Source organism: Rana temporaria, chromosome 1, assembly GCF_905171775.1.
Source record: "Rana temporaria chromosome 1, aRanTem1.1, whole genome shotgun sequence".
Classification (NCBI taxonomy): Eukaryota; Metazoa; Chordata; class Amphibia; order Anura; family Ranidae; genus Rana; species Rana temporaria.
Window position 1 is genome coordinate 142974303 of NC_053489.1, and position 24939 is coordinate 142999241.

The window sequence follows — 24939 nt, forward strand, 5'->3', positions numbered from 1 at the left end:
GTAAACATCAGCTGCGTGTGCCGACATCGCTGGACTCCAGGACAGGCAAGTGTCCATTTATTAAAAGCCAGCAGCTGCAGTATGTGTAGCTGCTGGCTTTTACTAATTTGTTCCCAAGACCGGAACACCACTTTAACCTGTATTGAGTGTTAATAAATAACAAATATTTGAAAATTTTGAGAAATAGTGAAAATCAGAGGTACACAAAATTTTGAGAAAATCTGGAGCAAAGGTCTAAGTAACATACGTCTTCATCTTCTACACCCTAGACCCGTTGGTGGAGTTTTCCTTTTGATATAAGGCTCCATTCACACTTGTACTTGTCACATGACTTTTGATGGGTGCAACTTGGATGTGATTTGTTGTCCCTCTCCAAAGTCCGACCTACTATTGCACCACTGTTGCATGCAAAACATTCAAGTACAACTTTCATGTAACCTTTTTTGCATGAAAATCTGGTCAAAGTAGTGCACTACTTTGAAGTCGCTGCAACTTTACAAGGCACATATATGAATGGTTATCATTGGAAAACATGGTGTATGACATGGTGATGTCCAAAGTTGCATGACAAGTCACACAAGTGTGAATGGGGTTTTAAAGTTGCACTCAATAAGTTGCGTGATTTGGAGTCATACAAGTGTGAATGGAGCCTTAGTAAAGTAGTGCCAACTGGTCTGGTGAAAGCACAGAGGAAGTGAGTTCACAAACAAGCCACTTCCAAATGCAGTCAAAAAAAGTCCATTCATTTGCATCAACATCAGGGCAGGGATTGGCGGCACTTAAAATAGTCATATTGAACAATATCAAATGTAAGCACATCCGTCCTGTCCCTATGCTGGGTACGTGAATGGCAACCTCTGCCTGGACTTCAACCACCCCAACGCGTTTCACTCCGTTCCTCAGAGCTTAGTCATGGGGATCAAATGTCAGGCACAGTTCTAACTATAAACCTTGCCTCCATGATGGGACAGCCCTGAAAAAAAAATACAGAAAGTATAGTTACTAATAATAATTCTCAACATGTGATTTAATTGTATGTCACCATCTAAAAATTTCCAGTTATAACACAGCTTACTCATTAGGTTGTCACCAAGGTAGCCTGATAGGCAAGTGATGAGAACTGCTTTGCAGTGCTAGGATTTAACTCACACCAGAAACATCTGCATGGACTTGGAATGTTCTCTCCATTGGTAGCGTGTGTTTAATCCATTACGTAACATTACTTTTGACTACTACTTACCATCAGAGGGTTCTTATTGCCCCATAGGGCAAAGAGCATATTGACCATGACAAGGCGAGTGTACAATTAGATTGACGGTGGAGGTGCTGCACTGATTTGAACACCTGCACATTTATTTAGAAACACACCTTCACAGTGGCCAATGTTTATCGTTTTTTTTCTCCATCAAATGGACTCCGTTCATATATATTATTTTTTTATTTGTGGACTTTTTGATGATTGCGCTGCACTATTCAGTTTAAGTATTTTATCTGAGGTGTTGTGTTTCTGGCCTTGAGTGTTCAGCTTACATTATACTGTATTTAGTCACATTTGGGTTTGTTTGCACTGATTATCTACATCTGCCTTTCAAAAATAAAACAGTGCCTGTTGGTGTTTGTTTAAAATCGGATATGTGTATAATTAAAGAGAATAGAAGATATGCATATATGTGGCCTCTCTGCGTTAAAGCCCACCCGTCGATAGGCCACATATATGCATACAACTGGTGGGAACAGGTTAATTGTTGCACTTGCAGTTCAGCTGTATAAATACTTTGTTATGGTTTAACATGTCAGCTGCCATAGATTATTGAATATATATACAATTACCGATGAGGAATGTGTAAAAGTGGAGTTGTTCCCGACGGCCCAGTATTTTTGAAGCGCTCTTCCCATCCTTTTGTAAGCTTACATAGTCTGGAAGGATCTCTATCCACATGAACTTGTACCTATAATAAAAATAGAATTTCAGAATGTGGATTAAATTAAAAACTGGAGAGTTGCCCCTAGTTTCGAAAATTAACCGCTTCCACTTCTGCTCAGATCGCAAAAGGCAATTCGAGCAGAAGTACACCCGCTTCCACCCACAACCTTCTGGGACATGCTACAGATCCCAAAAGGCTGTGCGAGTGCGACCATTCAAAAAATGCAGCTTACGCATGCGCAGTGGGCAGCGGGTGTGAGACCATAAGGAGTCACAGGTGGCTGCCCGGCATCGAGGACTCAAAGACTGGCGAAGAACCAGTCCAGGTAAAGACGACGCTGGATCCTAGGACAGGTGAGGGTCTGTTTATTAAAAGTCAGCAGCTACAGTTTTTGTAGCGGCTGACTTTTACATTTTTGCACAACTGACTAAAGCTCCACTTTAACCTGTTTTAGTCTATGTAAAATTCCACATTAAAAAGGAGAAGTCCAGCTTAGGCTTGTTTAGCTGGGCTTCTCATATGGGTCACAGGAGTGCAAGTCCGCTCTCCGATGACATCATATATATCAGTCCAGGCACAGCGTCATCCCGACTGGATCTGCCAGGTGCCTGGAATGATGCCCGTCTGAGCCTCTCAGCGAGCCACCGAGAGCCTGAGATGGCCACTCCCCACCCCTCCACAGCTCAGTGCTCCAGTGAGCATGGAGGAGCAGAGAGCTGCCGATTGACAGCCAGTAACTCTCTGCTAAGGGAGCTAGGAGAACCAAGCCATCGGCGATGTTCGATCACTCGGTTCTCAATGTAGAGGCGTCAGGGGACAGATGCAGCATTGGACCGATGCTGCATCCACCTAGGTAAGTATAATGGAGGGAAAAAAAACATAAAACATACTTCTCTTTAATAAGCTGTTGGGTAAGAGTGCAGGAACATAAATCAGTCTGAACACAATTACAAATCCTTTGACAATGTAAAACAGTTCCAGCTTGGAGTTCAGCTTTAAAGGGGTTGTAAAGTCAGAAGGTTTTTTATCTTATTGCATTCAATGCAATATGATCAAATACAACTACTGTGTAGCAGCCCCCCCCCCCTCAGCCCCCCTAATACTTACCTGAGCCCCATCTCTGTCCAGCAATTTCCACAAGTGTCTCGGCCGTCTGGGACTCTCCTCCTGATTGGCTGAGACACAGCAGCGGCGCCATTGGCTCCCGCTGCTGTCAAAAGCAGTTAGCCAGTAAGAAGAGAGAGTGGGGACAGGGCCGAACCAGGGCTCCATGTCTGAATGGACACAGAGAGCTGTGACTCAGCCCAGGTGCCCCCATAGCAAGCTGCTTGCTGAGGGGGCACTCAACAGGAGGGATGGGTCATGAACACAGAAGAGGGACCCGAGAAGAGGAGGATCTGGGCTGCTCCGTGCAAATCCACTGCACAGGGCAGGTAAGTATAACATGTTTGTTATTTTTAGAGAAAAAAAAAAAGACTTTACAATCACCAACTTTATATCAGGTTACCTTTTCTTTTAATTTCTCTAGTCGCTTCTCTTTTTCTTTCACTTCTTCTTCTTTGGCTCTTTTTTCTTGCACTTTTTCCTCAATTTTCCTTTGATCCTAGAACAAGATTACATAACAGTCATTCAAATTCTGAAAAATATCTGCAAACACTGTGTGGCAGAAGAATTATAAATGCACATTTACTTATTACAAACTAAAATATCCCAGTGAGAGATGTGAATAGTCTTAGAAGTCTAGAAAACACTCGTTGGTCTATTTTTCCTGTCATTGTGCCATTGTAGAGATTTCCCTTCACTTTCTGTCCAAGGGATGCAACAGGAAAAGCATTCTCCGATTGGATAAGGTGGAGATGCAAGGCAGTGGCGTCCCAATCCGCACCTCATTCAATAAAGACAACACTTTTCATTTATTGAAAAAATTTAAAGGGCTCTCTTAATGGCGCAGGTGCAGAGTGAGCGACCCCCTGTGTTCAACAAATACAGTGTAGCTGCTCAGCATGGGACTTGAAAGCTAGCAGCAATCACTGGAGTAGCAGTTACTACTTCAGTAATGTCCAGCTTTCAGGTATGGCACATAAATACTTAGAATGATACAAGCTGGACAAATGTAACTGTGAAAAATGCCATATATTCAATTCAGCTTTAAAAGAGAAGTATGGGAATGTTTTATTTTTCTTGAATCATGCTTACCTAGGTGGATGCTGCATCTGTTCCCTGCTGGCTTGAACACTGAGAACCAAGCGATCAAACACCGCCAATCGCTCGGTCCTCAGAGCTTCGTGAGCAGAGAGCTAGTGACTGTCATTCAACCATGCTCTAACCCCTCCGGCGCTCACTGGAGCGATGGGTTGTGGGAGTGGCCGCTGAGAGCCCGAACCGGGTGCTGCTCCAGGCATGTGGGAAAATCCCGACCATATGGTCACGATCTTTCCCGAGCCTGGACCGGCTCTGTGATGTCAGCTGACAGCAGACTTAAGCCAGCTGTCTGCTGAAAACGGGTCAAAGGAGTCTGCACTCCTGTGATCAACAGGAGAGATATAGCCAAATGAGCTTTGGCTGTACTTCTCCTTTAAACGGCTGCCAAAAGCAAGCTACATTTGCCCATCAAAGCCCTTAAACACAATGGCAGTACCTCACTAGTTTGACATTGATTGTTTGTTCTGAGAAGTTACCCTTTTAGTGTACCTGTGACACATCTTTTAATAAAAGATAATAATAATAATAATAATAAAAAAAAAAAGCCCTTAAACACAGGTTCTTAGCCAGTTGTTACCAAACAAGTATCCCATTTCAGGATTTACCCTCAACTCTTGTCCTGGTGACAAACGTAACATATTGATTTTCTATCATTTTCTGTCTTGTTGATAATGGTCACTAAAAAGAGAGTGCATCTACCCAAGAGCTGGTTCACGCAGGGGCAACACCACTCTGGGCACGACTTTGCGAGGCGACTTCAGCGCGACTTACAAGGCGACTTCAAGTCGCCTCCAGGACAGACAACTTTGCCAGTGGCCAATCAAACAGTAATCAGCTCTGTGGGAGGGAGGGTTTTGCCTGAGAAAACTAGTTTCTCTTCCTGTAAAGTTGCTTCAGTTAAGACTTGGAGGCGACTTCTATTGAAATTAATGGGTAAAAGTCGCCTAGAAGTAGTACAGGAACCTTTTCTGCAGTCGGAGCGACGGCTCTCATTCACTTGCATGTAATTTGTCAAGTCGCCCCCCCAGGTCGTGGTAGTGTGAACCGGCTCTAATGGAGACAGCAATAAAGAAAAATGTACAGGGGTCTTCATCCATCCCTACTCTAGTCAAAACAAAAAAAAAGATGATATATATATATATTTTTTAGCAAATTGCTATTATCCAGAATGTTAAATAGTTGAAATAAAATATTACATTGGTATTGCCTAGTTGAAAATCTCCGTCTATGGTCTGTGTCCTGTACTAAATTTACAAAACACACAGGCTGCTTTAACGCAATACAATTTAGATTTCACTTGGCCAAAAAAATAGAGAAATTGCTCGTTTGATTTGGCATATGTATTCAAATTCAGTACTATTCAAATTTCACGGTCGTTTCATTTTGTCTCATTTTAACTATTGGTCATACAAATACCCCAACACAAACAACTATAAATGACAATAGGGCATTTTGAAATGCAGGGGTTTCTAAAATCATAGTGGCACTGTGACAGAAGGAGTTAAATTCGGAATTATCCATTCTGATACATGTGTTACCACAGGAGTGTGTGCCAGTGAACTGGTTTCCAAAATGAATACCCCTTTAACATATATGATCCATAATTCTACTGTCTAATATTTTTTGGTATTGTATAAGTAAAGAATTTACCCTGTCCTGAAATCTATAGATCTCCATTGCAGCCAGCCTTCTCTTCTCCTCCCTCTCAGCCTCTTCCCTCATCTCTCTTTCCAGCTGTAGAAACTCTTCTTGCTCCTTCCTGATTCTTGCATGTTCTTCCACTATGAGTTTGACTTCCAGCTGCCGCTGGCGCTCCTTTCTCTGTTTTCTCTGCTGATCTTCCTCTTCTTTTAGCTCTGCCTCAAGCTTTGCGGCAGCCTCTATTTCCTTCTGCCTCTTCCAGGCCTCTATTTCCTGCTGCCGTTTCCTTCTTTCTTCTTCTAACTTCTGCTTCTGAGCTTCATCCCTTTGTTGCTTATCAGATTCTGTTATTTCTTTGGTCTTTTCTTGAATTTTTGATATTTCTTGTTTTTCTTGCTGTTTCCGGGATTTCCACTTGTGAATAGCCTAACAGTAAAAAACACAAAACAAAGAAAAAAAATTCAAAGTTCGGTTAAAAAAAAAAAAAAAAAAAAAACTGCCAAAATTTAGGCTCGGTTCAGTCTAGTCCAGCTTTATTCACCGTTTAAAGTATAATTCAGGTGCAAATTTTTACTTTGCACCTAAACCAGACTGAAAAACATACAGGACTCTATTTAAAAAGGGACTACAGCTGGCCCGAACATATGTGAACCGTCACCATAGAGAGCCAATACGGTTCATGTCATGCATCCAATTTGCATATATGTGAACCAAGCCCAATGCCCCGTACACACGATTGGAATTTCCGTTGGGATAAACTCAGATGGATTTTTCTGATGGAATTCCGTTTAAGCTGTCTTGCACTGTCACCAAATTCCATCCAAAACGCGGTGACGTACAACACTACGACGAGCCGAGAAAAATGAAGTTCAATGCTTCCGAGCTTGGGTCGACTTGATTCTGAGCATGCGTGGTTTTTTCTCCGTCGGAGTTCCATACAGACGAACGGAATTTCCGATAGAAATGTTTTTAATCGGAAAAAAAAGAGAACATGTTCTCTTTCTAAGTCCGTTGGAATTTCCGATGGAAAAACTCAGATGGGGCACACACACGGTCAGAATATCCAATGAAAAAATCTGTCTGCCTTGTTCCAACGGAAATTCAGATCGTGTGTACAAGGTATTAGTGTTTTAAAGGGGTTGTAAAGGAGATTTATTTTTTTCATAATAAGCATCCTTTACCTGCAGACATTCCTCTTTTCACTTCCTCATTGTTCGTTTTTGCTCAGAAGTTGCTCTATTTCTTCTCTGTTCTGTTCACTTCCTGCTTGTCTGATTTTACTGACCACCGTGAAGGGAGGCTTTACTGCGGTGGTCAGGGATGTGCTCGCCCCCTCCTGGGAACTACATCTGTGCGGCAGGACGCTCTCTATGTGTTAGAGACTTCAAGGAGGTGTGAATTACTGGGCGTGCCGCAATGCATACTGGGAAATGTAGTTCTTGCATGAACGAGCGCCGAAAACCAGGAAGTGAATGAGAGAACAGAAACTAGAATGCCGGAGGTGATATAGATGAAGGAATTTGATAGGTATTTACTAGTTTTTTAACAGAATCACTACACTATTCTGTCTGTCTACCTTGCAGACATTAATTGTAGGCAAACATTTTTTTTCCTTTACAACTCCTTTAAGCCTTTTAGGTAAAAAAAATAAAAAAAACTTCTTTACAACATGGAGTTTCATAATGCACAGATATGCTACAAAACTTAAATTTATCTTTCGTCGATAGACGGACTCAGCTTCCTTATAATCTTGACTGTAGGGTTATGTTCCGTCTATCAGGAGAGGACTACCTCTCCTGATAGATGGAACATAACCCTACAGTCAAGATTATAAGGAAGCTGTGTCCGTTCCATGGACTTCAAAGAAAAGGATTTTACGGTGAGTACAAAAATCCTATTTTTACATTTCAGAATGGAAGATTTTCCTAAAAAAAAAAAAAAAAAACTAAAACTAAAACAAAAAACATTTTGAATGGTAAAATTTTTGCAGTTACAGTACTACAGTTGAGTCAATATAAGACTCAGTTTATCACAAAACACACTTTAAACATGCAACACACACTGTACAACAATATACAGTAACAGAATTTTGTAATAAGTTAAAATGTTGCTCACTTCCTTTTTCTTTTCTTCCAAAAAGAGAAGCTCCTGATACCAGGCCTCGTGTTGCTGGATGTCCTCCCGTGTCCTGCTAGGTAAGTATGCCAGGGCTTCTTCCAAGTAACCGGGCTTACATTTGTGTTTGGTCCACACTTTCAGGAAGCTCTGGTGGTCATAGTCATCCCATCCTCCCAGACGGCCTCCAGTCTGCTGCAGAAATTTTTCAAAAGCCACCACTTCTTCTGGGAGCTGGCTGGAGAGAATACCATCTGGCAGGGCTTTTCCAGATGGAGCCTTGAAGGATCTTTCAGGTGGATTGATGAATGATGCCTCCATTTTTTTCTCCATGGCAGTCAGCTCAATGAAGGTGGTCTTTTCTTCCTTTAATAGGTCTTCATAACTAAAGCCATCCAAGATCAGAAAAATTTAATTATGTAAATTAATTTTTACATCCACATATGCAAATCTGAAATGTTGATCATTAGTAAACAATAAATTGGTCTGAGAACCACCCATTAATGTAATTTTCTTTGAAATTTAAACCAGTGGCGAAGCTTGACATTCTTTCACCCAGGGCAAAGACTCAGTGTCAATAGGGCAGAGGACAGTGTCAGTAGTTTTTCATTTTTATTACTTTGTACAAAACATGGAAAATCTAAAAAATTTTTTTTCTGAGAACCTGAAATATGACAAACTCCTATTAGAGAGTGAAAGAGGGAAAACACCCCCCTATCCACCCATATTACACCAGGAGACCCCATCCTCCACACACAATTACAGATTTCAGATCACTGTATTATCCGCGGAGAAGGAGTGCTTTGTCATGTCACTTCCCGCTGACTCCATCAGCTGCATGCAGCGCTCACAGGTGAGCCAATCCCGGCATCAGGTAGGGTGATGCTGCCTCCTCCACCATCAGTCCCCTGCTTTCTTCTCGGCTCCTATAATAAGCTCCCCTCACCCTCCCGCCCGGCAGTTCCCAAAGTCTGCCCCTGCCCACAGGTTTTGAGCAGACCCAAAGACAGATTCATGGTCGGCATCAATACCAATCCCCTGCCTCTCAGCAAGGCAGGAGAATCCTGAAGCTCCTAGTGTGTTCCTCCCCCTTTGTCTTGGCCCTGACTAGGAGAAAGGAATCCTCAGCTACCTCCTCCTGTGTTGTATGCTTGCAGTTCCTCCTTCTGCAGGTTCAGAAGCTCTGCCCTGGCAGGGAATAACGGGGAGAGAGAACCCAGTCCTCACCGCCTTTGGCTCTCTCCTCCTTGCTCCCAGCGCCAGGCTGACAGGAGAAGTTATACCACTGTCACTGCTCATGTCAGCAGTGCCCCTCTCAATGCAGTTCCCAGGGCAGATGTCCCTCCTGTCCCCCTAGTTTTGTCTCAAAGGGCTTGTTCACACCAGCATGCTGCAGTAATGCACATGTCGGTGCTTTGCAGTGCCATTTATGTTGATGGTTTTGCACAAGGTTTGTTGTGAACTGGGGAAAATGCAGCATGTACTACTTTTTTTTTTGTATTACATTTTTTAAAAGCCGTAAACACAGAACACATACACAACCTGTGTGCACAACAATCTAGTTGCAGTTAGTCAATAAAAGTAAAAAAGACACAGAGATATGCGAATTGCAATTGCAGCCCATTCATTTTTAATGGGATGCCTAACATAATGTGCCTCACTGCATGAAAATGGTAGGTTTAACAGGTAGGTAGTATAAAACAATTCTGATATGCAATCTCCCTCAGGACTCCAAAGGTCTTAAAAATGTCTCAACCTGTCTGTGTGGCACAAAGCTACCATGTGTTCAGGTTTGAAAATAAATAAAGATGGTGGCTAGCTAGGGGACAATATATGCTTTAAGTACTATGCTATAACATGGAGAATGCTAAAGTGACTGAGAAAGGTTGTGATCGCCATCCATAATAACTAAACTATTTTAAAGGAGGAGAATTTATTTTTATGCTGAGACATTAAATCATCCACCCCTGTATTTTTAAAATACAGGGGTGGATGATTTAATGCTTCAGCATAAAAATAAATTCTCCTTTTTAACATAACTTACCGTATATACTCGAGTATAAGCTGATCCGAGTATAAGCCGAGGCACCTAATTTTACCACAAAAAAAATGGGAAAACTTATTGACTCGAGTGTAAGCCTAGGGTGAGAATGCAGCAGCCATTGTAAGTGGAAAAGAGGGTCAACAATGCCCATTTGCACGCCTCACTGTGCCCATTGCAACCTCACCGTGCCCATTGCAGCGCACCTGAAATGTGGTTACATTCTTTTTCCCTCCTCCCCTTTTTCTTCTATACATTTTTTGGGATGGTGCCACAAAGTGGATGCTTCTTAGCTTAATGCTCGGACCACAAATATATATGTGTGTATATCCCTAGGAGGTTGATTTAAGGCAAATATGCTGTGCACTGCAAGTGCAGTTCCTCTAGATCTGAGGGGGAGCTCTGAAATGAGGGGAAGCGCTTCTGATTTCTATCGTCCAATCATGTGCAAGCAAAAATTATGTATTTTTTCTTTTTCTTACAAGTGATTATACAAGTGAGTATTTTTTGCAAAGTGAAATTGTATCTCATTTATTAAGCTCTGGAGCAACAGCACAGTATATTTGCTTTTAGTAAATCAACCCCACAATGTATTCAACTGAATACTGATAGCTGGTGCAACCACTGCTAGCTTTTGCTGCATTGTGGTGCATTATCACACATTTGTTTAGCCCTGTACACAGGGCCAGTCCAACAGTCTGTTTGGCCAGCTTCTGGTGGACGTGCATGCTGGAAATCCAGCAGCCGACCAACTCGCAATCAGCGCTCTGTTCTGGCGGGGAGGGGGGGGGTTGGCGTCCCCCTGTAAGAACACAACAGCTCAGTGGGGAGATCGCTGTATGAACGTTGGACTGTTAGTACAGCGGCTCTGACCGGAGCTGGCAGTTGTTTTCCATTCACACTAGTGTGTGCCAGCCTTTAACGTGCACTGCATTAAGCAAGCTTAAGGTGGCTGTAAAGGCAGAAGGTTTTTTATCCTAATGCATTCTGTGCATTAATATAAAAAAACAAAAAAAAACTGTGTAGCAGCCCCTCCAGCCCCCTTAATACTTACCTGAGCCCCATCTCATGCCAGCGATATCCACAAGGGCCTTGGCTGTCCGGGACTCTTCCTACTGATTGGCTGAGTCACAGCAGCGGCGCCATTGGCGCCCACTGCTGTCAAACTCAGTTAGCCAATGATGAGAGAAAGAGGGGACAGGGCCAAATCGCGGCTACATGTCTGAATGCAATACTTCATATTCCCATCGCACATGTTCCCTGGTAAGCTCTCAAAGTTTGGGTGCTGCAGCAACAACTAGCTGGATACTGGTTCAAGCCACAAAGTAGATACTTGCCAGCACACCATGGATCGACACAAAGTAGTGTCCAAATGGATTATTTTTTTTGCATGATCACATACCAAGGAGAGTGAAATGTTTCGGAGTCAAACAGGACCCCTTCGTTAGACACATGCCCGACAAATGGATCTTGTGTGACTTTGAAACGTTGCACTCTCCTTGTGTTGTGATCATGCAATAAATAATCCGTTTGGATGCTACTTTGTGTCGATACATAGTGTGCTGGCAAACATCTACATTTCTGAATGGATACACGGTGTATCAAGCTGCTTGAGTGGGGGCACTTAACAGGAGGGAGGGGTCAGTTGCTTCAGCCAAGGACCCGAAAAAGGAGGATCTGGGCTGGTCTGTGCAAATCCACTGCACAGAGCAGGTATCAATGACATGTGGGTGTTATTAAAAAAAAAAAAAAAACACAAGACTTTACAAATCACTTTCATTTGGATAGGCTGCCATGTACCACAACACAAGTGGAACTGCAGCTTTTTTTTTTTTACTGCAGAACACCACAATGCTCACATAGTGTGTGCAATGTGGTGCACTGGCTTGGGGCATTGGGATGCAAAATGAATGGCACCACAATCCACTGCACATGTAATGCATCAAAAGGGGATTTTGCTGTCTGTCATTGCAACGCACAGGCCTGTATAAAGCAAGAAATAATCAATTTGCAGTATCTCAAAAAAATAAATAAAAATCTGAATCTATCTACAAGAGAACAATTTAAATAGCTTACATTATTCGTTGTTCTTCTTTAAAGGCACTGATAGTGTTGTCTACTTCTTCCATCATTTCTCTAAGTTTATCTACAACTGTAAAAAAAAGCAACATAATAAGTCCTACTATAAAAATAGGTACAGTAATAATAATATGCATAAATTAATAATGATCAAATACATATTTAAGATGTATGCCATGGTCAAATAAAAAAAAATACATGTGCAATACATACACATTACCTGTGTTTTGTTCCCTTAAAGTGGAAGTAAACCCTGATGTGTTTTACTTCCTCTTTATTTTCCTGCAAAGGTAAAGCATAATAGGCTACTATCCATCGCTTAACTAAAACCAAAGCCTGCAATGTCACTCCTGTCCCAACTGGCAGCGAGCGTCCATCTTCACCCCTCTTCCTTCCAAGCCCGTGAACTCCGGCTCTGTGACTCGCAGGAATCGCGTGACGTCACTCCCGCACTGAGCCACCAGTCATGGCATGACCCCTTTAGAAATGACACGATCTGCCCTTTCTAAAGTGCCCATGCACCGTAGAAATCGGCAAACGGCTTTATTGTAAATATCTCCTAAACCGTCAACATTTAGGAGATGTTTCCAACACCTACAGGTAAGCCTTAATACAGGCTTACCTGTAGGCAGGGCTGCCATCAGGGGGGTACAGGCAGTACACCTGTAAGGGGTCCGGAGGTTCTCAGGGGCCCGGAGGCCCACATGGCCCCAGATGGCAACCCCCCCTTTTTTTTTTTTTTATAAACAAATATACATTTTTTTAAATATATTTATATTTAATTTTTTATTAAAGGGACAATTTTTTGTTTGTTTTAGGGGTCCGGAGATCCCCAGGGCCCTGGATGACAACCCCCCTTTTTAAAAAAAAAAAATATATATATTTTTTATTTCTTTTATTTTTTATATATATATTATATTAAAGGGCCCAGCCAGAGGTCCCCAGGTCCCCAGATGGCTATCCCCCTTTTTTATATATATTTTTCTTTATTTCTTATTTTTTTTGTAAAGGCCCCCCCCGCTTCTCAATTCGTTGCAGCCTCCCCGCTTCTCAATTTCAGGCGGCAGTCATAATTATATACTGTATGACAATAGGAGTTAAAGGGGTTGTAAAGGTTCGTCTTTTATTCTTTAAATAGGTTCCTTTAAGCTAGTGCATTGTTGGTTCACTTACCTTTTCCTTCGATTTCCCTTCTAAATGTTTTTTTCTTTGTCTGAATTTCTCACTTCTTGTTTCTCCTCAGTAAGCTTTCCACCATCATCCGAGCGGTGGAAAGTCATTTAGAACAGCTTACTGAGGAGGAACAGGAAGTGAGAAATTTAGACAAAGAAAACAAAGAAAAAAAACATTTAGAAGGGAAATCGAAGGAAAAGTTAAGTGAACCAACAATGCACTAGCTTAAAGTAACCTATTTAGAAAATAAAAAACAAACCTTTACAATTCCTTTAAGCTATGGGCGATAGCCATTGGGCTGACTCATTACACATGTTCGCTTGCGATTGTCTCTAGATTGTAAATCTGGACGTTGTTCCTTGTATTGTCTGTTAAACTACCAATAAATATATTTTCAACCCTAAAATTAAGTCATGTAAGTGCTGCTTATACCAGCCAAACAGATTACCCCCTTAATTCCCTGCATACGCTGGAAGTGACAGGGAAAAGCTGATTAGTTACAGGGAAAGCCTGTGGGAAAAGTTCCTCTTTTAGCTACTCTCAGAGATAAGAGCCAATCTGTATTTTTAGAATATAGTAAATTACATTAGTAGAAGGATATACTTACACTCTGAAGTGGGCTTCACATCTTTTAATTGGAGTTGGAGTCGCTTTACATGGTTATGAATTTTTGAAAGATGCTGTTGAGTTTTCATTTCTGTTAAGTAAAATAAAATATTCAAAGGGCAAGTGCCATAAAAGGCTTCTAATTTAAATGAGAATTGCTATAAAAATACCCACAAAGAGAAACTATTATAGGGTTTACCATATTTTATTAGTAGCATTTAACCACTAAAGGACCCCTTTACGCCGATATATACGTCGGCAGAATGGCACGGCTGGGCACAATCATGTACCTGTACGTGTCTCTTTAAGCCCAGCCGTGGGGTCGCGGGCGCGCTTGGGACCCGGTCCGAAGCCCCGTGACCACGCCCGCGGATCCGATCGCCGCCGGTGTCCCGCGTTCGGTCACCGGAGCTGAAGAACGGGGAGAGGTGTGTGTAAACACACCTTCCCTGTTCTTCGTTGTGGCAGTGTCATTGATCGTCTGTTCCCTGATATAGGGAAAGACGATCAATAATGTCACACGTCCAGCCAAGCCCCCTACAGTTAGAAACACATATGAGGTCACACTTAACTCCTACAGCGCCCCCTAGTGGTTAACTCCTAAACTGCAATTGTCATTCTCACAGTGAACAATGCATTTTTATAGCATTTTAAACAAAGTTTTTTTAATATATTTTTGGGGGATATTTATTATAGCAAAAAGTAAAAAATATTGCATTTTTTTAAAAAATTGGCACTATATTTTTGTTTGTAGCGCAAAAAAGAAAAAAAACGCAGAGGTGATCAAATACCACCAAAAGAAAGCTCTATTTGTGGGAAAAAAACAGAACGCCAATTTTGTTTGGGAGCCACGTCGCACGACCGCGCAATTGTCAGTTAAAGCGACGCAGTGCCGAATCGCAAAAAGGGGCAAGGTCTTTAACCTGCAGAATGGTCAGGGTCTTAAGTGGTTAAACAATACTTGTATTGAGTGGGCTGCATCTACCTACCTCCATCTGAAAATGATAGCTGCCTGCCTCAAGACTTATGCCTCGTACGTACGCAAGTCTGACGCACTTTTTCCATCGGAAATTCCGACCGTGTGTATGCCCATCGGATATTCTGAGGAATTCTGTCGGAGTTTACATAGAGACAAGTTCTCTTTTCCTCCGATGGATACTGAATGTTCATGCAGTAAGCAAATTCAGACTGAAGTCAGAACTAATGATTTGCATGCTTAGTCATTAATTTATAATACATTGGAACCAGGGGATCAGCAAAGCAACCAAGATTTGGCCTTATTTGTAAAATAAATATTATTTAAAGTGGTTTTGTGAAAAATTAACATAGCATATCCCTCTATAGTGTGTACCTGCCTTGATCCAAAGCACCTAGTGTGCTTCAGATCACATCTCTCCTACCTCTGCTGTCTGCAGATGTCACTTCTGACAGGTTATGTGGACACAATGGCGATGCCCCCCTTCCAGCACACAGTAGGTGATTGCCAGCCTCCGTTATGCATGTTTTCTTATGAGACTGTGTAGGGGGGGGGGGTCCATTTGGGTCACAGATTACACTCAACTCCCTACTCTATGCTGTGCAGTGTGTGACATCAGATACCCACCCCCCCCTGCCTTCTGAAGATGACAAAAAGTCTGATCTGTGTGTTTTATTAGGCTGTATAGAGGAGAGGGCTGCAGATAAACAGGTACAACTTTTGTTTCATCTCTGCGTATAACGTAAGGCCAGTCACTTCACTGGGTATATGTAAGGGTTTACAACCACTTAAGAGTTGAATGAACCCATCCCTTTTAACTATTAAGAGAAGATAAGAGTTTTAGACCAGGAGTAAGATAACACTTTACTTTCTGCTCCTCTGCCATTTGTCAGCTTTTGCTCATATTCTTCAAGCGAACTGTACTCAGCCCGGAAGTCATTTTTCTTGTTATGGAGAAGCCCATTTCTGTCTTTCTCAATAAGCGTTATTCTGAAAAAAGAAATATCCTTATAGACACAAAAAAATATAAAAAATGGCGATGTATACATAACAAATATTCCATTAAAAACCCATTTTAAACTTCTGACTTTCAACGGGATCAGGGTATTAATTGGTAGGTTTCCATTGTTTCTTCCATCCTCTTTGTTTCCAAAGCAAAGTTGAGATAGCTGCTAACAGAGATCATTGACTTGTCGCAACAACAAACTTTTATTCCCCATAAACATCTGTGAAAGACAGATGCCTTTGCATACCTCTATCATCCCTCTTTCACAGATCAATATATTCAGAGGACATCACAGTACTACAGACAGTGAGGTTTTGGCATTCTCAGAAAGACAGATACTTGATTACACTGCAGTAGGACTCAACTGATCTACTGCTGCCCGATGATTAGAACATTCATTCATGCATTTCATTTAGGTGGGAACAGTGAAAGAGACAAGTGTAAGGCCCCTTTCACATGGGCGGATCGATCAAGTCCACTTGTCAGTTTTTTAGGTGAACCCAATTGGTCCATTATTGTCTTCTATAAAGTGGTAAATGTAAACAGACATGTGTCCGTTTACACCCATTGATAAAAGATCCAATAAAAACAGATGAATGGGGGATCCGTTCCACATTTGTCTGGTGGATCGGATCAGATGACAGTAGGATGTAAACAGACAGGTGGTCCATTTACATCCGACCACCCATAGCGGAATATGGACTGTATCCGTGTCCACTCTGCAGAAGCAGAGCAGACAGAGCCCTGTCATCCACCTGCTCAGCTCCCCCCGCTAAGCAGTCAGATTGGCTGGCGGAGTACGCCAGTGTGAAAGACTCCTTACATTAAACAGTAACATTTACAACAGAGAGGATAAAGTATTGTTTCTCAGCCAAGGTGCCATTTGGGTTTCCCTGGGGTACTGCAAGCACAGGACCCAGTTTGCCCTGGATCAGCATCATGAGTTGTCAGTCTCCAGGCAGGCGGCCGGCTGCCAGAACCACACATTTGTATAACAATCTTTCATTTGAAAGCCTGTTTGCTAGCCAGATTATGCACGCACAACCAACTGCATTTAAATGGCCTCAGGTAGCTAAATATAAGGTTAGAAAACTGAAAAAAAAAGTTAGATCGGAAATGGCCTTCGCCACAAAAGCTTTGCCTGGACGTGGCCTTCGCCACAAAAGCTTTGCCTGGACGTGGCCTTCGCCACAAAAGCTTTGCCTGGACGTGGCCTTCGCCACAAAAGCTTTGCCTGGACGTGGCCTTCGCCACAAAAGCTTTGCCTGGACGTGGCCTTCGCCACAAAAGCTTTGCCTGGACGTGGCCTTCGCCACAAAAGCTTTGCCTGGACATGGCCTTCGCCACAAAAGCTTTGCCTGGACATGGCCTTCGCCACAAAAGCTTTGCCTGGACATGGCCTTCGCCACAAAAGCTTTGCCTGGACGTGGCCAAATTATATGGAACATACTTGCCAACATTCTCTATGTACTCCGTAGTTACTAGCTATCAACAATGTAGTTGCAAATACATGATGGGCAAGTGAAAGACACATTTTTCTGTATTTCAAGTTCCATACAAAAGCTAATTGATCACTTACTGATGTTTAAGTTTTTCAGCTTCACGGAAGAATTCTGCTTTTTTTGATTGCTCCGCTTTAATCTTCCAGTTTTGCACATTATACTCTCTCTCCGCACCACTGAAAAAACTCCCGTCATCCTGTGTAAACAACATAATAATCATGATAAGGCACTAATGTGGCTAGCATTTTTAGAAAAAGGTCAGCAATAGCAGACCCCATATTCTGTTCTGTTTCTGTTTTATGACAGGTTTATGTTAACACACACCTCATGTCTAGGGATATTTAAAATCTGGAAACCAGCATCTTACCAAAAGGAGACCAAACAGCCACTGGTCTTAAACAACAAGTGCTGCCAGATCTCCATAATGGTCCAGCCAGAGTTGCCTAGTTTTTAAGATCCATCTAGAGTCAATTATTGTGCTATTTTTTTAAATTGTGCTTCATAAAATAATGTGGTTGTTGCTTATGGGTCTAGAGAGCCATTAATGTGTGCTGGACCAGCCTGTCACCCAAAAATTTCAACCCGCAAGGTACATTCACAATGCTGCATTGTGACAATGCATGGTAAAACAAGTGAATTATCATGCATTCCCGTCACATCACATTGCACATACTATGGGATATGATGAGCATAATTTTTTATTTTCAAATAATTTATATTGAAGAAAAAAAAATAAAAAAAATAAAAATAAATAAACAGGAGTTCACAAAACTGGGTACAGGCATACCCCACTTTTAAGTACACACTAGGGTTTATTTACTAAAGCTGGAAAATGCAAAATCAGACTCACTTCTGCATAGAAACCAATGAGCTTCTAACCCGAGCTTGTTTAAGCCTGGCAATAAAACCTGGAAGCTCATTGGTTTCTATGCAGAAGTGAGCCCGATTTTGCGCTTTCCAGCTTTAGTAAATAAACCCCATTGTGTACTTAAAAGTGAGGTATGCCTGTATATACAGTGCCTTGCAAAAGTATACACCCCCTTGGCATTGTTCATGTTTTGTTCCCTCACAACCTGGAACTAACATGGATTATTTGAGGATTTGCATCATTCAATTTACAAAACATGCCCACAATTTTGAAGAGGTTTTTCTTTTTGTTGTGAAGCAAACAACAAATATGACAAAATAACAGAAAAAGTCAATGGGCCAGATTCTCAAAGGCGTTACGACGGCGCAACACCATTAGCGCCGTCGTAACACCTAATCTGGCCCCGGGTATCTATGCGACCGATTCTTAGAATCAGTTGCGCATAGGTACCCATTAGATCTGACAAGCGTAAGGCTGTTACGCTGTCAGATCTTAAAAGTAATTTTTTTTCCCGCCGCTAGGTGTCGCATCGTCGCTTTTCCCCGTCGTCTATGCAAATGAGGTAAGTACGGCGATTCCCGAACATACGCGAGGTCGACGCAGCGAATTAACGTAGTTTGCGTAGCGTACCCGACGCGTAAGGTTGCCCCTGCTAATTAGCAGGGGCAACCAATGTTAACTATGGCCGTCGTTCCCGCGTCAAATTGAATAAAAATTACGTAGTTTGTGTAAGACGTCCGTGAATGGCGCTGTACGCCATTTACGTATACATCTAGGCAAATGACGTCGGGGCGACGTCATTTAGCGCAATGCACGTCGGGTAATTTACGCGACGGAGCATGCGCAGTATGCTCGGCGCGGGAGCGCGCCTAATTTAAATGGTGCCCGCCCCATTTGAATTGGGCGGGCTTGCGCCGAGCAATCTAACGCTACACCGCCGCAAGTTTACAGGCAAGTGTTCTGAGAATCAGGATTTAAACCTGTAGACCTGCGGCGGTGAAACGTAGAGCTCATACATTACGCTGCCCAGGAGCAACGCTAATGTATGAGAATCTGGGCCAATGTGCATAACTTTTCACCCCCCTAAAGTCAATACTTTGTAGAGCCGCCTTTTGCAGCTATCACAGCTCCAAGTCGCTTTGGATGTCTCTATAAGCTTTGCCATATCTTACCACTGGGATTTTTGCCCATTCCTCCTTCCAAAACTGATCCAGCTCCTTCAAGTTGGGTGGTTTGTGCTTGTGAACTGCAATCTAAGTCTGACCACAGATTTTCTATTGGATTGAGGTCTGGGCTTTGACTAAGCCATTCCAACACATTTACATATTTCCCCTTAAACAAACTACTCAAGTGTTGTTTAGCAGTGTGTTTGGGGTCATTCTACTGCTGGAAGGTGAACCTCTGTCCTAGCCCCAAATCACACACAGAGTGGTACAGGTTTTGCTCAAGAATATCCCTGTATCTAGGATCATCCATCTTTCCCTCAACTCAGACCAGTTTCCCAGTCCCGACTGCTGGTGTTCTTTTGGGTGATGTGTTGGGTTTGCGCCAGACATAGCGTTTTCTTTGATGGCCAAAAAGTTAAACTTTAGTCTCATCAGACCAGAGCACCTTCCTCCATACATTTTGGGAGTCTCCCACATGTCTTTTCGCAAACTCAAAACGTGCCATTTAGTTTTTTGCTGAAAGTAATGGCTTTCTTCTGGCCACTCTGCCATAAAGCCCAACTCTACGGAGCATACGACTTATTGTCGTCCTATGTACAGATACTCCAGTCTCTGCTGTGGAATGCTGCAGCTCCTCCAGGGTTACCTTAGGTCTCTGTGCTGCCTCTCTGATTAATGCCCTCCTTGCCCGGTCCGTAAGTTTTGGTATGTGGTCGGCTCTTGGCAGGTTTGCTGTTGTGCCATGTTCTTTCCATTTGGTTATGATAGATTTGATGGTGCTCCTAGGGATCATCAACAATTTGGATATTTTTTTTTTTTATAACCCAACCCTGATGGCCCGTACACACGATCCGAATATCGGACGAAAACGATCGTCCGATGAAGAATCGTACGATTTTCGGATCGTGTGTACACTACTTTCGAGAGCCGATCGCGACCGATCATCCGATATTTTTCGATCGGACATGCACGAAAAGTTTCCTCGTACGATGTAAGATCGCACGATTTTCGTTTAGTCAGTACAGTTGTCGTCCAACAATACAATACAAATACATTACAACACATGACATCACTTCCGATTATTTTTTCCGGTCGTACGAGAATTTTCGTGACTTTAATAACCTATTTCACTTTACTTGCGACTATTAAGCGAAAAAAGTCGTATGATCCGTCGTACGATATTCAGATCGTGTGTACGGGCCATGACTTGTACTTCTCAACAACATTGTCCCTTACTTGTTTGGAGAGTTCCTTGGTCTTCATGGCAGTGTTTGGTTAGTGGTGCCTCTTGCTTAGGTGTTGCAGCCTCTGGGGCCTTTCAAAAAGGTGTGTATATGTAATGACAGATCATGTGACACTTTGATTGCACACAGGTGGACATCAATTCACTAATTAAAGGGTCACTAAAGGAATTTTTTTTTTTTTAGCTAAATAGCTTCCTTTACCTTACTGCAGTACTGGTTTCATGTCCTTATTGTTCATTTTTGCTTTGAAGTTGCTGTAATTCTGCTGTGATCTCCACACTTCCTGGTTGTCTGGCTCCTTATAACCATGGTACTGGGAGCTTTTCACGGTGGTCTAAGCTGTCATTACTGTGTGTCTAAAACTCCTCAGAACCAATCAGATTCATTTTAAAAACAAAACACTGCCCTGGATTTGTTTGTTTTTGTTCTGTGGGTCTCTTTACTTCACAGAAACATGAAACCAGTTTAAAACCGAAAGTGAAACTAGAGGCACATTATATGATTGAATTTAATCTATTTTTAATCATTTTTAAAAGGAATCAGTTAACTTTTATGTCTCTATACCCTGTAAACAGTCATTTCAGCAAAAAAATGTTTTTCCTTTAGTGACCCTTTAAGTGATTTCTGAAGGTAATTGGCTGCACCAGAGCTGTTTATGGGCTTCATAACAAAATTGGTTGAATACATACACACATGCCAATTATCAGTTTTTTATTTCTGTATGTATTATTCTAATTTTACTTCACCAACTTAGACTATTGTGTTCTGATCCATTACATATAATTCAGATAAAAAAAAACATTGAACTAAAGGATGTAATGTAACAAAATAGGTAAAAAGCCAAGTTGCATCTCCAATACAGGAATAGGAAATCATGTCAAACAGTTTTCATCCACTGATCCCTAAACACAGGTAATTTCTCCATGTGCAATTACATATGGACACCCTCAAACAGCTGCGGCCAACATAAGATTGTCATTGCTTTGTACAGGCCGAGTGGCCACAATCATTCGCATCCACTTGTGAATCTAGCCACACGAATATGCTGCAGCTGCCACTACAATACCCTGTGAATGAAGCCATAGACAGCAAATATCAGCATTTTGACATTTTGGATCGCAGTTGTGGCGTCGTGCACCTTACGTCAGTATGACTGAATCAGTGGGCAAGTCCACCATATATAGAGAAAAGTGCCCAAATCCTGTTCGCATCTCCAGCTCCGGTCTGAGACGGTCTTTATAAATTTGTGGAGCAATTCCGGTGCCTTGTACCATCTTGTTTTAATTTTATACCCGTTTTCACATTAATAGAGTCTTTATGGATATACAAGTGAATGTGGTCCCAACTAGCTTCTTCTATCACCATGTCTAGCTCAGTCTCCTAGAATGCATGCTCTGAGCGCAAAGAAGCATAAGGTTCCCCCGAAAATGAAGCGTAGAGCACTTAAATCACATGACTCTGGGGAGACGAGTTAGAACACCCTTCATGAAACTTTCTCTGCTCGCTGCCTTGTCTAAATAGTGTTTTAGTTGAACATATGAGGAAAAGGAAAAGACTTAGGGGCAGATCCTCAAAGAAATTACGCGGCGTATCTCTTGATACGCCACGTAATTTCAAATTTTGCGCGTCGTATCTTTGTTTTGGTATCCCCAAAACAAGATACGACGGCATCTGTGTTAGATCCGACAGGCGTACGCCGTCGGATCTTAGATGCAATTTTACAGCGTCCGCTAGGTGGCGTTCACGTCGTAATCCGCGTCGAGTATGCAAATTACCTATTTCCGACGATCCACGAACGTACGAGCGGCCGTCGCATTTTTTAACGTCTTTTCCGTTCGGCTTTTTCCGGCGTATAGTTAAAGCTGCTATCTGGTGGCGTACTCAATGTTAAGTATGGCCGTCGTTCCCGCGTCTATTGTACAGCAAACAATACATTTTATTTCAGTACAGCTCATTGCAATGCAATGTGTGCTAGCGTGTATAATCGCACTGCTACGCAAAAGACTGCTTTAACCACTTAAGGACTGCCTATATACGTCGGCAGAATGGCACAGCTGGGCACAGGCACGTACCTCTACGTCACCTTTAAGAGCCCAGCCGGCGGGCGCGCTCGCGACCCGGTCTGAAGCTCCGTGTCCGCGCCCGTGGGACCTGCGAACCCGATCGCCGCCGGTGTCCGGAGCTGAAGAACGGGGAGAGCTGTGTGTAAACAAACCTTCCCCGTTCTTCTCTGTGGCAGTGACACTGATCGTCTGTTCCCTGTTATAGGGAATGACGATCAGTGATGTCACACCTACAGCCACTCCCCCCTACAGTAAGAATCACTCCTAGGGCACACTTAACCCCTTAGCGCCCCCCCTAGTGGTTAACCCCTTCACTGCCATTTTCACAGTAACAGTGCATTTTTATAGCACTTTTCGCTGTGAAAATGACAATGGTCCCAAAAATGTGTCAAACGTGTCCGATGTTTTCGCCATAATGTAGCAGTCCCCCAAAAAAAAAAAAAAAACGCTAATCGCCACCATTACTAGTAAAATAAAATTATTATTAACAATGCCATAAAACTATCCCCTATTTTGTAGACGCTGTAACTTTTGCGCAAACCAATCGATAAACGCTTATTGCGTTTTTTTTAACCAAAAATATGAAGAATACGTATCGGCCTAAACTGATGAAAAAATTATTTTTTTTATATATTTTTTGGGGATATTTATTATAGCAAAAGGTAAAAAATATTGAATTTTTTCAAAATTGACGCTCTATTTTTGTTTATAGCGCAAAAAATAAAAAACGGCAGAGGTGATCAAATACCACCAAAAGAAAGCTCTATTTGTGGGGGGAAAAAAGGACGTCAATGTTGTTTGGGAGCCACGTCGCACGACCGCGCAATTGTCAGTTAAAGCGACGCAGTGCCGAATTGCAAAAAGGGGCAAGGTCCTTAACCTGCATAATGGTCGGGTCTTAAGTGGTTAAATAAGGTATATTCCTTTGAGGGCTGGGTCACACCACAAAAACACACTCCACATCCATTGCAGATGTGTTTCTGCATGTGTGCTTTTGACACATCAGGGTGCGTTTTCGATGCGTTTCCAAATGCATCCCAGATGCTTTCTTACTTGTCCCCATTTATTTTTACTGTACTGGGGTCCGGTGCGTTTTTGATGCGTTTTACTACGTTCCAGTACAGGAAAAATGCAGCATGTTCTACTCAAACTGGAACGCCCTGGAACTGACGGTACTGGTGTGAACCAATAGCCAGATTCACGTAGAGTTACGCCGGCGTATCAGTAGATATGCCGTCGTAACTCTGAATCTGCGCCGTCGTAAATTTAAGTGTATTTTCAAATTGAGATACACTTAAATCTAGCTAAGATACGACCGCCGGCGTAACTTAGCTGTCTATTTACGCCGGCCGCTAGGGGCGTGTACGCTGATTTACAGCTAGAATGCGTAAATCAGCGAGTTACGCCAATTCACGAACGTACGCTTGCCCGTCGCAGTAAAGATACAACGTTTACGTAAGGCGTTTTCAGGCCTAAAGATATTCCACCAAAAATATGGCGCAGCCAATGTTAAGTATGGACGTCGGAAACCGCATAGAGTTTTTAAATGTTTACGTCGTTTGCGTAAGTCGTCCGTGAATGGGGCTGGGCGTAATTTACGTTCACGTCGAAACCAGTAAGTCTTTGCGGCGCAATTTGGAGCATGCGCACTGGGATACGTCCACGGATGGCGCATGCGCCGATCGTTCAAAATGCTCATGCTTTATTTACATAAAACACGCCCACCTCTTTACAATTTGAATTAGGCGCGCTTAGGCCGGCACATTTACGCTACGCCGCCGTAACTTAGGACGCAAGTGCTTTGTGAATACAGCACTTGCCTCTCTAACTTACGGCGGTGTAGCGTATATGAGATACGCTACGCCTGCCTAACGTTAGGCACATCTACGTGAATCTGGCTATAAGTCATTGGAATCTACTTTCCAAACGTTTTTAATGCAGGGGGGGAAAAAAACGCACATGGTGTGAACTGGCCCTGAAAGAAAAACAAACAGCAATGCATGTAAAAAGCACACCATCGCTTCTACAAGGTGAATGTCCCCTCAGTGCTCCATCCCACCACCAGGCTTCCTGTGTTGGTCTGTTTACTAACAGTGCCATGAAAACTGTTTGCTCCATTCATTCCCTATACAGTATACACAGACATGGCACTGTGTGCCGCTGCAGGGGTGTCAGTGTCATCCCGTGCTATCAGTGTGAGCCCCCATTATTACTAATACACGGTGTGTACCTGCTGCCTGGAATCTTCCCTCTCCTCTGCCGTTGCTAAGGTGGCCATATTCCTCCAACCGTCACATGGAAGCACAACAAACCCCGGGGAGGGGAGGAGCTG

General features: G+C 42.6%; 1 protein-coding gene across 1 annotated transcript; it reads right to left on the minus strand.

The window, feature by feature from the left end:
* Positions 1 to 546: 546 nt before the first annotated feature.
* CCDC112 (coiled-coil domain containing 112) lies at positions 547 to 24939 on the minus strand. Its single transcript, XM_040343737.1, has 10 exons — positions 24838 to 24939; positions 17344 to 17462; positions 15627 to 15748; positions 13784 to 13873; positions 12001 to 12076; positions 7884 to 8268; positions 5778 to 6194; positions 3433 to 3528; positions 1831 to 1949; positions 547 to 973 (listed from the first exon to the last, which is right to left on the minus strand). The coding sequence occupies exons 1-10, from the start codon at positions 24883 to 24885 to the stop codon at positions 943 to 945; spliced, it is 1503 nt and encodes a 500-aa protein (XP_040199671.1). The 5' UTR covers positions 24886 to 24939; the 3' UTR covers positions 547 to 942.